Source organism: Mustela nigripes, chromosome 8, assembly GCF_022355385.1.
Source record: "Mustela nigripes isolate SB6536 chromosome 8, MUSNIG.SB6536, whole genome shotgun sequence".
Classification (NCBI taxonomy): domain Eukaryota; kingdom Metazoa; phylum Chordata; class Mammalia; order Carnivora; family Mustelidae; genus Mustela; species Mustela nigripes.
In genome coordinates this window covers 23,658,331-23,672,660 of record NC_081564.1, presented here as the reverse complement: position 1 = coordinate 23,672,660, position 14,330 = coordinate 23,658,331, and the positions used below count along the sequence as shown (strand labels likewise).

At 40.5% G+C, this 14,330-nt stretch overlaps 1 protein-coding gene across 13 annotated transcripts in view; it reads right to left on the bottom strand.

The window, feature by feature from the left end:
- The window catches only part of SFI1 (SFI1 centrin binding protein), a 101,857-nt gene that overhangs the window by 78,336 nt on the left and 9,191 nt on the right, over positions 1 to 14,330 (bottom strand). For 9 of the 13 annotated variants that reach the window (XM_059408870.1, XM_059408869.1, XM_059408874.1 and 6 more), the window contains exons 2-4: positions 13,334 to 13,462; positions 2,589 to 2,762; positions 425 to 496 (exon numbers count right to left, since the gene is read on the bottom strand). In XM_059408870.1, coding sequence (XP_059264853.1) covers positions 425 to 496; positions 2,589 to 2,762; positions 13,334 to 13,356 — 269 coding nt within the window. In that variant the 5' untranslated portion in view covers positions 13,357 to 13,462. Of the gene's footprint in view, positions 1 to 424; positions 497 to 2,588; positions 2,763 to 3,410; positions 3,449 to 13,333; positions 13,463 to 13,989; positions 14,073 to 14,330 lie in introns of those variants that run through there. The other 4 variants (XM_059408871.1, XM_059408872.1, XM_059408873.1 and 1 more) reach the window with 4 other exon arrangements.

The window sequence follows — 14,330 nt, the reverse complement described above, 5'->3', positions numbered from 1 at the left end:
CAGCTGAAGCAGTTTTAACCAAACCCGCAGTAGGGGGCAGTGGCCCATACAAAGTGAAGCGGGGGGCACAGGGACTTTCTATACTAAAATTTCACTCCCCTTGCCAATGCCAACTCCCCCCGCCCCCGGTTCTGTTCTAGATCAAGTCAATGTGGTCAGTCCATGAAAGAGATTATTTACTTCTGGGCAAATCCTTTTTTTCAGAGAGGGTCTTAGCTACCCTGGTTTACTTAGGATTCCTTCATACACTCATTGGGTCAAACTAGGGCGTGTTAGGTTACCATTATATCATATGCCTGCTAGAGGCTGGGGGAGAGGGGAGGAGAATGTAACACATGCCATAACAAAGGTTACATATGGGCTTACTACAAAACAAAAACCTAGAATAAACTCAGAGGAATTTGGTTTTCTGAGCTAATACTACCTGGCTTTAGAGGGAAATACTCTTCCAAAAGTCATTCGAATCCACAAATATAAGAACTTTCTGGTCACGCATCTGAAAGAAGGAAAGAAAGGATATATACATACACATTTTAAAATTCCATTTGACTTATTTCATCAATTTTCTGGAAAGCAGGGGGAAATTAATGTCCCATGGGGAGGTATGCTAGCATGAGTCAAAAGGTGAATCACAGCTATTCTTGCATCAAATAGTGCATAGGATGGACAAATTTATAAAGCCAAGATCAAGCAGATTGTTTCATTATTTTTATGTTTATAAGTAATCTCTACCCTCATTGTGGGGCTCTAACTCACAACCCTGAGATCAAGAGTCATATGCTTTACCAACTGAGCCAGCCAGGTGACCCCCAAGACGATTATTTTTGAAAAAATACTTTCAATATAAAGTCTTTTGTCAATGAAGACTTCAGAGTCGAAATAAAGGAAGCAAGTACAAGAAAATGCTTTTATTCACATTATTCTTACTACCTAAAACACCTAGCAAATGCCCACTTACCTATCAAGGTTCACCTTCAATGCTTGCTCCTAAGGGAAGCCTTCCTGGACCTTCCCCAATCCAAACATGGTGAGTAGCCTTGTACCCTCAACACCCTGATTCAACCCTTAGTATAATATAATGTTATGACACCAAATCACAGTAATCGGCTCACAGGGGACCTGTTGTTCCCTCTGCACTATAAGCCCTTGAGAATGGGGACCAAGTCTTATAGTATCTCAAGTACCTAGCACAGCGCCTGGTACACATACAATAAAGGTGGCTTGTCTCGGCCAGTTAGTCTCCAGGTTCAGCTTGGAACACTCTTCTTCTTCCTACTCTTTATGTGGCTTATTCATACATTACCATATAAGGCTCATCTTAAAGCCCACTTCCTCTGGCTACACTAGCGGGGCTGTTCCACCCATGTGGGCCTGCAGCACTACATCCTCTCATCTTCTAGCATTTATCCTGTTTTCTTGGTGGGACTCAACACTCAGTCAAGCCTACATGATTTTAAGCCTTTGGGAGGTCATGGATTACAAATGTCTTATTCACCTTATATGCTCATCATCTAGCACAACACCTGGCCAAGTAGACACCTGATAAATTTTTTTGGTAGTTTGATGGTTTTATTAACACAAATATGCACATAAGCTATCTATTCATTTTCTTCATTGTGAAGCTTGGTATTGGGATTGGTGGCTCTGATGGCCAGCTGGACTGCTCTTTCCACAGTGGCTTTGTGCTTCTTAGAGGAGACACTGGGAGTAATCTCTACACAGTAAGATTTATTGCACATCGCAGAGCTGACACTGTGGGCTAGGAACTTCCAGAAACCAATGGGCAGCATGTGCTTGGTATTCCTGTTGTTCCTGTATCATATGCCGGGCATCAGGATCTGGCCCTTGAATCTTCCGTGCACCCTACCGTCAATGCCTCTGGGTTTCTTCCATTTGTGTTTAATTTTGACATATCTGGTGCCAGATAAATTTCTTGGTCCTCTTTGTAACAATCTTGGGCTTCACCAGAGGTCAGAGGAAGTCCGTGATGCTGCATAGGAGATGGATGCCACGTCTTCAGGAAGAGAAAGCCTGATAAATTTTTGTTGAGGGCACCTGAGTGGCTCAGTTGGTTAAGTGTCTGCCTTTGGCTCAGGTTCTGATCCCAGAGTCCTGGGATCGAGCCCCGAATTGGGCTCCCTGCTCAGTGAGGAGTCTGCTTCTCCCTCTGCCTCCATCCCTTCCCCCTTGCTCCTGCTTTCTTGCTCTCCTTCTCTCTCTCCCCCTCAAATAAATAAAAATCTTTTAAAAAATTTTTCGCTGGATGAATAAATGCCTTTGATAGACCTAATCAAGAGGAGTAGAAAATGATAATTTTTCTTATACTATGTTTAGACTTCTTCTGGAAGACTCTTTATAGCTTATACATTGTGGGTACAACTAGAGAATGGGAATGAAAACACAGAATGACAGACTTTAAGTCTGTAGATTCCGAAATATCCTTCTCTTCTGAACATTCTGCCACAAAGAGTAGGCATCAAAGTCTCCGACTAATTGAGATAGGAGAATAAGAATCATCCCCTCATTTTAACCAAGAAGAGTGAACAGTGGAAAATCCACTGCAGGCAGGTGACAACTTGCAGGCTCACCTGATACGCAATTCTCGTAACCGGTTCCTTCGGGTCCAACCATGTGAGGCAGGATACTGAACTGGATGAGTGGGCCAAGGTTTCTCACTCCGGATCCCAGAGAAGGCAGAAGACTTCTGGTTGGCCAGTACCTTTGGAGGATAAGTTTTCTTAACTGCACCATCCTTAAGAGACCTTAAATTTGAGGAGCAATGGGGAAAGGAGAGAATCAGATTATCTCTGCATGTGATGCAAATATCTCTTGATGCACAAGGGAAATTAAATAGATAAGCAAAATGAGACTGACTGAGAGTAACTATGCTTCAAGAACAATAAGCAGCCCGATCTCTGACAAAAATACCTCCCATTCACAATGGTAAGCCAAACATTCCCAAGGCTACCCCGTAGATTCAGTGATGATTAGATAGAAGGACTCACAGAACTCAGCATATAGTTGCCCTTGAGGCTATGATTTATCACAGCAAGAGGGCACAAAGCAAATTCAGTAAAGAGAAAAGGGGGAGGGGACAAATCAGGTGCATACTTCCAAGAGTCCTCTCCCAGTGGAGCCACATAGAATACCCTTAATTCATCATCAAGACTTCACAGTACTGGCACAAAAACAGATACGTAGATCAATGGAACAGAATAGAGAGCCCATAAATAGACCCTCAATTCTATGGTCAACTAATCTTCGACAAAGCAGGAAAGAATGTCCGATGGAAAAAAGACAGCCTCTTCAATAAATGGTATTAGGAAAATTGGACGGCCACATGCAGAAAAATAAAATTGGACCATTTCTTTATACCACACATGAAAACAGACTCAAAATGGATGAAGGACCTCAATGTGAGAAAGGAATCCATCAAAATCCTTGAGGAGAACACAGGCAGCAACCTCTTCAACCTCAGCCGCAGCAACTTCTTCCTAGGAACAACGTCAAACACAAGGGAAGCCAGGGCAAAAATGAACTATTGGGACTTCATCAAGATCAAAAGCTTTTGCACAGCATAGCAAACAGTTAACAAAACCAAAAGACAACTGACAGAATGGGAGAAGATATTTGCAAAGGACATATCAGATAAAGGGCTAATATCCAAAATCTATAAAGAGCTTAGCAAATTTAACATCTGAAGAACAAATAATCCAAGCAAGAAATGGGCAGAGGACATGAACAGACATTTCTGCAAAGAAGACATCCAGATGGCCAACAGACACATGAAAAAGTGCTCCAAATCACTCGGCATCAGGGAAATACAAATCAAAACCACAATGAGATATCACCACACACCAGTCAGAATGGCTAAAATTAACAAGTCAGGAAATGACAGATGCTGGCAAGGATGTGGAGAAAGGGGAACCCTCCTACACTATTGGTGGGAATGCAAGCTGGTGCAGCCACTCTGGAAAACAGCATGGAGGTTCCTCAAAAAGTTGAAAATAGAGCTACCTTACAACCCAGCAATTGCACTACTGGGTATTTCCCCTAAAGATACAAACATAGTGATCCAAAGGGGCACGTGCACCTGAATGTTTATAGCAGCAATGTCCACAATAGCCAAACTATGGAAAGAACCTAGATGTCCATCAAAAGATGAATGGATAAAGAAGATGTGATATATATATATATATATATATACACACACACACACACACACACACACACACACACACACACCACACACAATGGAATACTATGCAGCCATCAAAAGAAATGAAATCTTGCCATTTGCAACAACGTGGATGGAACTAGAGGGCATTATGCTTAGCGAAATAAGTCAATCAGAGAAAGACAATTATCATATGATCTCCCTGATATGAGGAAGTTGAGAGGCAACTTGGGAGGCTTGGGGGGTAGGAAAAAAATAAATGAAACAAGGTGGGATCAGGAGGGAGACAAACCATAAGAGACTCTTAATGTCACAAAACAAACTGAGGGGGGCCGGGGGTACGGGGGTAGGGAGAAGAGGGTGGGTTATGGACACTGGGGAGGTTATGTGCTATGGTGAGTGCTGTGAAGTGTATAAACCTGGCGATTCACAGACCTGTACCCCTGGGACTAATAATAAATTATATGTTAATAAAAAAATAAAAAAAATTTTTTAAAAGGGAAAAAAAATAAAATGCAGGAACAAACGTTAAAAAAAAAAAAAAAGAATACCCTTAATTCCCCCAGCACTCAATTATGTGAACACATATGAAATGTCATCTACCAGGGAAGTTTATCAGAGACTCAGTGGCCAAAGTTCTTATGGGGGCTGGTCCTATTGGCACCCTCTTCCTATCACATACCAAAATTCTAGATTCCTAGAAAGAAAGCTGGTGCTCAGTATAAACTACATTGTTAGCACAGTTAACTACCCTTATCAGTGGGAACGGTGAGAACCATCCTGAAATCTAAGTCTCTAGACACCAGTCAAGGACCTACCTTGTAAGCAGGACTTTCTAAGAATAGCAGTCTCAGGCCTGCAATGTTGATTCTTTTTCACATGAATGGAAAACATAGCAGAGAAGAGCAAAAAGGAAAGTGAGTTTTTAAAAAACACTAATAAAGCTGACAAATAGTCAATGAAACTGCTCAAGAATCTCTTCTTAAAAAGAAGGCCAAAAACCAGTATTAGGGGGGAAAAGGAAACACATCATTAGAAATGCAAAGAGATATTGTAAATAACTTGATAAAAATAAATGTGAAAATATAGATAAAATGGATAAGTAGCTAGAAAAACAAAACTTAACAAAAACTGCACAAGAAGTATAAAATGTGAACAGTCCAGTAACCATTAGCAAAAATAAACAGTAGTAAAAACCTTCTTGCAATGAAATATCCAGGCCTTGATGGTCTTCCTGTCAAGTTCCACCAAAATGATAGGAAAAATTCATGACAATCTCACATAAACTATCGAAGGAATTCTTTTTCTATTCTGTTCTATTCTATTTGAGAGAAAAAGACACAGAGAGAACAGGGGAGGAGCAGAGGAAGAGGGAGAGAGAACCTCAAGCAGGTTCTGCACACAGCACTCGGCACAGAGCCTGACATAGGACTTAATCTCACAACCCTGAGATCATGACCTGAGCCAAAATCAAGAGTCAGACACTCAAACAACTAAGGCACCCTCCTCAGATTTCTTTTTTAAAAAAGAACACTACACACCCAGATCTGTATAAAACCACATGGTTTTAGGAGACTAGCCATAACCTTAATACAAAACCTAACCAGGAAATTTTAAGAAAGAAAAATTTACATCTCACTAATGAATACAGATGTAAAAATCTAAACAAAATATTAGCTAACTCAAGTCAGCAACACAGAAAAAGTATAATACAATATAATGGAGGCTTAATTCCAGAAAGGGAAGGTTACCATTAGAAAAATCAACCATAAAGACAAATAATCATTTCAATAGATGGAGAAAAGATAGTTGATTAAAAAATATTCAATATCCATTCATGACAAAAAGTCTTAAACTAAGGTTTAAGGTTCTCAGAAGAGAAACCTTAATCTGATAAGGGCTATCTAAGAAAAACTTACGCAGATACCATACTGAAAATGTGAATATAAATATATTCATATGAATCAGTATATGAATATGCAGGTATCAACTGAAACTCATAGCTTTCCCCTTTGAGATTATGAACAAGACATGTAAGACCACTTCTATACAATGTACTGAAGGTCCTGGCTGGCAGAGCAAAGCAAAAAAGAAAAATTATAGTCCTAAAGATTGGCAAAGGGGGAATAAAGTGTCATTTTGCATATGACATGATTATGCATGTGGAAAATCCCAAAGAATCTACAGGTAAGTTATCAAAATTTGTAAGAATCTAGCAAGACTATTCTACACAAAAGCAGTATCAAAAATATATATACAGGGCGCCTGGGTGGTTCAGTGGGTTAAAGCCTCTGCCTTCGGCTCAGGTCATGATCCCAGGGTCCTGGGATCGAGCCCCACATTGGACTCTGCTCAGCAGGGAGCCTGCTTCCCTTCCTCTCTCTGCCTGCCTCTCTGCCTACTTGTGATCTCTGTCTGTCAAATAAATTAATAAAAATTAAAAAAATACATATATACAGTTGATTCTTGTTATTCACAGGTTATATTCTATAAAGTCACCTCAAATATTCCATGTCATGGATTAGAAGAATCAATATTGTTAAAATATCCAAACTACCCAAAGCCATCTATAGATTCAATGTAACCCTTATCAAAATTGCAGTGGTATTTTTCACAGAAATAGAACAAATAATCCTAAAGTATGTGTAGAACCAAGACCCTGGAGAGCCAAAGCAATCTTGAGAAAAAGCAAAGCTGGAGGCACCATTTTCCCTGATTTCAAACTATATTACAAAGCTATAGTTATCAAAACAGTATGGCATTGGCATAAAAAGATACACAGACCAATGAAACAGAATAGAGAGCCTAGAAATCAACTCAACTATAAATTAATTGTAGTCAATTAATTTATAATAAAGGAACCAAGAATATACACAGTAGGGAAAGGACAGTCTCTTCAATAAATGGTATTGAGAAAACTGGACAGCTACATGCAAAAGAATAACACTGGGCCTCTATCTTACATCATAAACAAAAATTAACTCAAAAGAGGGGCGCCTGGGTGGCTCAGTGGGTTAAAGCCTCTGCCTTCGGCTCAGGTCATGATCTCAGGGTCCTGGGATTGAGCCCCACATTGGTCTCTTTGCTCAGCAGGGAGCCGCTTTCTCCCTCTCTCTCTGCCTCCCTCTCTGCCTACTTGTGAACTCTGTCTGTCAAATAAATAAATCTTAAAAAAAAAATTAACTCAAAAGAAATGAAAGACTTGAATGTAAGACCTGGAACCATAAAACTCCTAGAAGAAAATGTATATAGTAAGCTCCTTGACATTGGTCTCAGTGCTGATTTTTTTGGATTTGACACCAAAGCAAAGACAACAAAAGCAAAAATCAACACAGGGAGCTAAAACTAAAAAGCTTCTGCACAGTGAAGGAAATAATCAACAAAATGAAAAAGCCATCTACTGAGTGAAAGAAAATATTTGCAAATCATTCTGATAAGGGGTTAATATCCAAACAATATAAAGAATTCCTACAACTTAATAACAAAAAAACACAAATAATCCAATTTAAAAATGGGCAGAACATCTGAATAGACATGTTTCCAAAGAAGACATACACATGTTGAACAGGTACGTGCGTGAAAAGATGCTTACTATCCCCAATCATCAGAGAAACGCACATCAAAACCACAAGGAGATACCACCTCACACCTGTGAGAATGGCTATATCAAAAACACAAGCAATAACAACTGTTGGCAAGGATGTGGGGAAAAGAGAGCCCTTATATACTATTCATGGGAATGTAAACTGATGTAGGCACCGTGGAAAATAATAAGGAGGCTTCTCAAAAATTAAAAAGAGACCTACATATGATCCACACTTCTGGGGATTTACCTGAAGAAGAAAAAAAAATATTAACCCTAAGATATACACATGCCCATGTTCACTGTGGCATTATTTACAATAGCCAAGACAAACAACCTAAGTGTCCACTGACAAGTGAATGGATAAAGAAAATGTGGTATATATGTACAATAGCATATTCTTCAGCCATAAAAAGGAATGAAATCCTGCCATTTGCAACAACATGAATGACCTTGAGGGCACTGTGCTAAATGAAACAAGTCAGACAGAGAAAGACAAATATCATATGTTCTCCCTTATATGTAGAAGTTTAAAACAGAACAAAATAACAAGCTTACAGGCACAGAGAACAGACTGGCGGTTGCCAAAGGCAGGGGTGGGGGTGGATGATCAAAGTGGGTGAAGGAGTCAAATGCTACAAACTGCCATTTATAAAAGAAGTAGGTCATGTGATGATATAGTTAATAATTGTACTGCATATTTAAAAGCTGTTAGGAGGGTGCCTGGATGGCTCAGTGGGTTAAGCCGTTGCCTTCGGCTCAGGGACTTGGGACTTGGGATCGAGCCCCGCATCGGGCTCTCTGCTCAGCAGGGAGCCTGCTTCCCTCTCTCTCTCTGCCTGCCTCTCTGTCTACTTGTGATCTCTGTCTGTCAAATAAATAAATAAAATCTTAAAAAAAAAATGAAGGGGCACCTTGGTGGCTTAGTGGGTTAAGTCTCTGCCTTTGGCTCAGGTCATGATCTCAGGGTCTTGGGATGGAGCCCCGCATCGGGCTCTCTGCTTGGTGGGAAGCCTGTTTCCTCTCTCTCTGCCTGCCTCTCTGCCTACTTGTGATTTATCTCTCCCTGTCAAATAAAGAAATAAAATCTTAATAAAAAGAATAAAAATGAATATAAAGAAATTTGCAAAAGTGATTACTATTAAGGTAGGACACTGGTTTACTCTAGAGAAGAAGAAGTGGGTGTGATTAGGAAAGAATACAGAAAAAGGTATTTCTGAGGTGTTGACAATACACTATTTCTTTACGGTGTGATGGTTCCATGTTTGTTTCAAAATGATATAATAAACAGTATATTTTATGTACCTTTCTGAATCTAAACTGTGCTAACAGTTTAAATTTTTTTTAAGCAAATACATTCTGTTCTCAAGGTCCCACATCTAAAGCCGTAAAGCAATTGGGGAAAATAAATCAGAGTTAGAGGCTACAGAGCTTCATTTTAAGCCATAGTTAATTTGCTTTGGAGGATATAATGAGGCAGGCCTGAAGGGTCAGATCACATTGGAAACACTGTCAGGGTGCTGATTCAGCTTTCAAGGATCCCTTTTCCATGGGATCAGCTGGGGCAGACCTCAGCAGCCATGCTGGAACTCCATGACCTTTCTCCAAGTCCTGATGGATTAGAGCAGGAGGAGAAATCTGACTCATGCTAGACCAACCAGATTCGTCCACCCAGGACTAAATTTGGAGCTGAGACACAGACTGAACAGTAGTTGGTCTGAAGCACCAATATGGCATCACTGAGAAGGAAGGGTCCAAACAACTGCTAGATAGGTCCCTCCCACTATACCCTGGCTTCTACCTTGCCCAAGGAATGCCACAAAAAATTTCTGTGTTAGTATCATAGGTTGCAAGCAAAAAGAATCCAACTCAAATTGGAATAATTCTTATATATTGTAATATAATAATATAATATTAAAATGTATTACATGTATAATAATATAATTCTTATATATTATAATAATTCTTAATTGGAATAATTCCATAAATTCTTATTGTAAGCAGTAAGAATCCAATTCAAATTGGAATAAGGAAAAAAGAGTGTAACAACAGTAAGGGTCATTCAACAAAACTGACAACCCTTTAGCAAGTTACTAACAATAGGAATGAAAGAGAGGACATTACCACCAATTTTTCATAAGTTGAAATAAAGTCTATTTTATTATAAAAAAATATAAAGGAATACTATGAACTCTCTGCCAACAAATTAAATAACTGAGATGAAATGAACACATTCTCAGAAAAACACAAATTACCAAAATTGGCTCAAAAAGAAGTAGAAACTCTGAACAGACCTATAACAAGTGAAGAAATTGAGTTAGTAATTAAAATGTTTCCTACAAAGAAAAGCCCAGGTCCAGATGGCTTCACTGATGAATTCTATCAAATATTTTAAAAATTTTATTTATTTATGTATTTATTTGTCAGAGAGAGAAAGAGAGAGAGAGAGACAGCACGCAGGCAGGCAGAGGGGCAGCAGAGGCAAAGGGAGAAGCAGGCTCCCTGCTGAGCAAGAAGCCCGATACAAGACTCGATCCCAGGACGCTGGGATCATGACCTGAACCGAAGGCAGCCACTTAACCCACTGAGCCACCCAGGTGTCCCTCTACCAAATATTTTAAAAATAAATGATGACAACACTCTATAAATTCTTCCAGAAAAAAAAAAGGTGGAAGGAACACTTGCAAATTCATTCTTTGAGCCAGTATCAGACCCTGATACCAAAGACAGACAAAAATACACACACAATGGGGCACATGGGTGGCTCAGTTGGTTAAGTGTCTGCCTTCAGCCTCAGGTCATGATCCTGGAGTCCCGGGATCCTGCTCACCGGGGAGTCTGCTTCTCCCTCTCCCTCTGCTCCTCCCCACTGGTGTTCTCTCTCAAATAAATCTTTAAAAAAAAATCACACACACACACACCAATAGTTAATAAACAGAACTGTTAGCACAAAATTCCTCAAAATATATTAGTAAACCAAATCCAACGTAGAAGAACCGTACAAAAAACACCATGCACTAGGCTGGATTTATCCTAGGAATGCAAGGTTAGTTTAACATCTGAAAATCAATGTAATATACCCTATTAATAAAGGACAAAAACCATAAGATCATTTTGAGATGCAGAAACACCATTTGACAAAATCTAACACTGGTCATGATAAAAATTCCCAAGATTCCCAAAGAAAACTGATGATATATTAACAACAGGATAATCTGAGGATGGCATATTTACAAAGGTGTGGGTATAGAGGAACCACAAGGGAAAGTGCAGGAACCTGAAGCTAGTAGAGGCTAAGCTGGTGCCACCTCTAGGCCCAAAGGGACAAGAAAAGGAAATAACTACCAGATCACAGAAGGAGAGTCAGAGTCTGTTGCTTTACAAGGTGCTCTGTGAGCTTCAGGGGAGGGACACAGCCAACCCAAAATATCTTCCAAGGTGGGAGCCAAGGGAATAAATACTCTGGCCTCATTCTTCTCCCTCCCTCATACCTCCTGCTGAGCTCCTCTTTGGCTAATTTCTTGCAGTGAGTGGAGATTAGATATCCAGCACAAAGAGGTAATTCCCTAGCTCTTGCACTCTGGAAGAATTCTGCAGTAGATCTTTAAGAGCCAGAACTGGTGTCTCAGCATTGTTAGATCTTCCTGCTTCTCTCAATGTGCTGACCTGCTTACCAGCACAAGGTTCTGTTGCCTCTGCTTGGTGGATGCTATAACAGCTGCCCCAGCAACCTCAGCAATAGAGAGCAACCCTCACTTTAAATGGCTGTCTCAGCTTTGGGGGTGGGGTGGGGACAAAGAAACAAACAAACCCTGATTAGCCTCTGCAGTCACGTGCCCAACCCTGAACCAATCACCGTGCCCAGGGTAGTGGGACACTCATGACTGGCCAGCTATAAGCCATATACCCACCCCTGTGAGTCTGAGGTCTGCTAGTAAACTGCACTCTTTCTTCTAAATTCCTTCCCTCTGTCAAGGCTAGCTAGAGTTGGATTCTGCTATTTGGAATCAAAAGAACCTTCATCTGGGCTAAAAGTAACCATGGTTAAATTTAAGCAGGAGAAAGATCCAACATCCAGTCAGCCTTTGGTGTTAGAACTTCCAACCTCAGGATGTCCCAAACACCAAAAAAGGACTCTTTGGAGAAATCAAAACTACTGAGGAAATGGAGGGCCCAGAGCTGCTCTACCATGCACCACAAACCACAATTCCCAGTGCTTCTTTCGTGGCGCCACACTGGTATCCCCACAACCTATGAGATGCTCAAGGAGGAACATAAGGTGGCTGTACTCCGGGAGTCCTAGAGATCAGCTCCCATGGCAACTACCATGATCAACACCCACAGCAAGATGTCATTGCCCAATCACACTGCCCAGTCCCTCTTCAACAGAATCGTCATGAACTTGTGCTTCCTGGGCTTCATAGCATGCACCTACTCCATGAAGTCTAATGACCAGAAGACGGTAGGTGATGTGACTGGGACCCAGGCCTATGCCTCCATCACCAAGTGCCTGAACATCTGGGCCATGGTCTTGGGCCCCCCTTCTGATCATTATGTTCATCAGTATTTCTTTTTTTTTTTTTTAAGATTTTATTTATTTATTTGACAGAGAGAGACCACAAGTAGGCAGAGAGGCAGGCAGAGAGAGAGGAGGAAGCAGGCTCCCCGCAGAGCAGAGAGCCCGATGTGGGGCTCGATCACGACCCGAGCCGAAGGCAGAGGCTTTAACCCACTGAGCCACCCAGGCGCCCCCATCAGTATTTCTTTTTTAAAGATTTTATGTAGGGATGCCCGAGTGGCTCAGTCAGTTAGGCGTCTGCCTTAGGCTTAGGTCATCCATGACCCCAGGGTTCTGGGATCGAGTCCCATATCCAGCTCCCTGCTCAGTGGGGAACCTGCTTCTCCCTCTGCCTATTGCTCCCCCTGTTTATGTACTCTCTCTCTCTGACAAATAAATAAAGTCTTTTAAAAAATAAAAAATAAAGATTTTATTTATTTATGACAGAGAGTGAGTGAGCATGAGCAGGGGGTAGGGACAGAGTGAGAAGTAGACTCCCCATTAAGAAGGGAGCCTGACATTCATCATTATTTTTGCCACTGGCTCACTTAAAATTTTCTAAGCAATTTCAGAGAACATAAAATATTATGAAAGCTATTAGCAGTTGCCCATGGTCTGAGGCTGTCACTCCTTTCACAGCATTTTAGATACACATCTGCAACTGAATTCAATAAAGCATTTGTGGGTAGGGAAAAAAAAGGAACTTTCAATCTCAGCAAAACCACCCCCATTCTTGCTCAAAATCATAATTTTAATGATGGATATTCCCACACTCTCAAAATGGAACAAAATCGTTTTGAACTGTAACATTAGGTATGAAATGTACATTAATTATACTCTAGATGAGAAACCCAAAATATCAACAAAAAAATCCTTACCCAAAGTTCCTTTCTCACCACTCACAATTGAGGCAGAAACCACTTTTTTTATTATCATTTTTACACACAAAATGTTTACAGGTTTTTATATGGGCCACAATTTCAGTTACCTTTTTTTATCAAGTCCTATCACTCACCTGGAGTCTATCTTCCTCTGCATTCTCTGCTTACTTCTTTTCTGATGGAAATTCGGCAACGGCTTGATACACACTTCTTAGTGAGCAGGTTCTTCATGAATCAAAAAGTCTTTTATCTTCCCCTTCTAACTGTAAGAGAAAGAGGGAAAAGGGGAGTAAATTATCTGAGCCATATTTCCGAACAGCTACATGCTAGCTCCTAATTTCCTCCTAATTCAACACTAGATGAACATGGCAAGTCTCTGAAATTTTTTAATGCATTTTTAAAAAGTTATTTTATAAGAAAGGAAACTGGGAGGAAAGAGGATGACACTCAAAAGGCTATAACTGGTTCATTTTTCTTGTCCCAGTGATGCTCTAAGACCTCCAACTTCCCTTTGTAAGAACACTAGGAGAGGCCTAGATTTCCTATTTTTTGCCTAGATTAATTTTTTTGGTTGTCAATGTTACCTTTATGAATCTCTGGGCAGTTTTGGTCAATAGTAAATTACTGTGTACAGTTTCCATTTGCATTTGGTGATAATTTCTACCAGTAATTTTCATCATGAACCAAATAAGCAACATAGTTTTTATTTATTTCTTAGTGCAAAGAATAGCAATGTTGTGGGTTGGATAGCAATGTTGTGGGTTGAATTGTGTCCCCCAACCCGGAGTACCTATTAATTGACCTGACTTGGAAATTCTTTGAAGATGTGATTAAGATGAGGTCACATTGGAGTAAAGCGGGCCCTTAATCCAGTATGATTGGCATCTTTATAAAAAAAGGAGATGAGGGCCGCCTGGGTGGCTCAGTCGGTTAAGCGGCTGCCTTCTGCTTGGGTCATGCAGTAGGTGAATGCCATGAAGCCTAGGAAGCACAAGTTCATGAAGATTCTGTTGAAGAGGGACTGCGCAATGTGGTTGGGCAACAATGTCTTGCTGCAGGTGTCCTGGGATCAAGACCCACATCAGGATCCCTGCTCAGCAGGGAGTCTGCTTCTACCTCTCATTCTTCTTC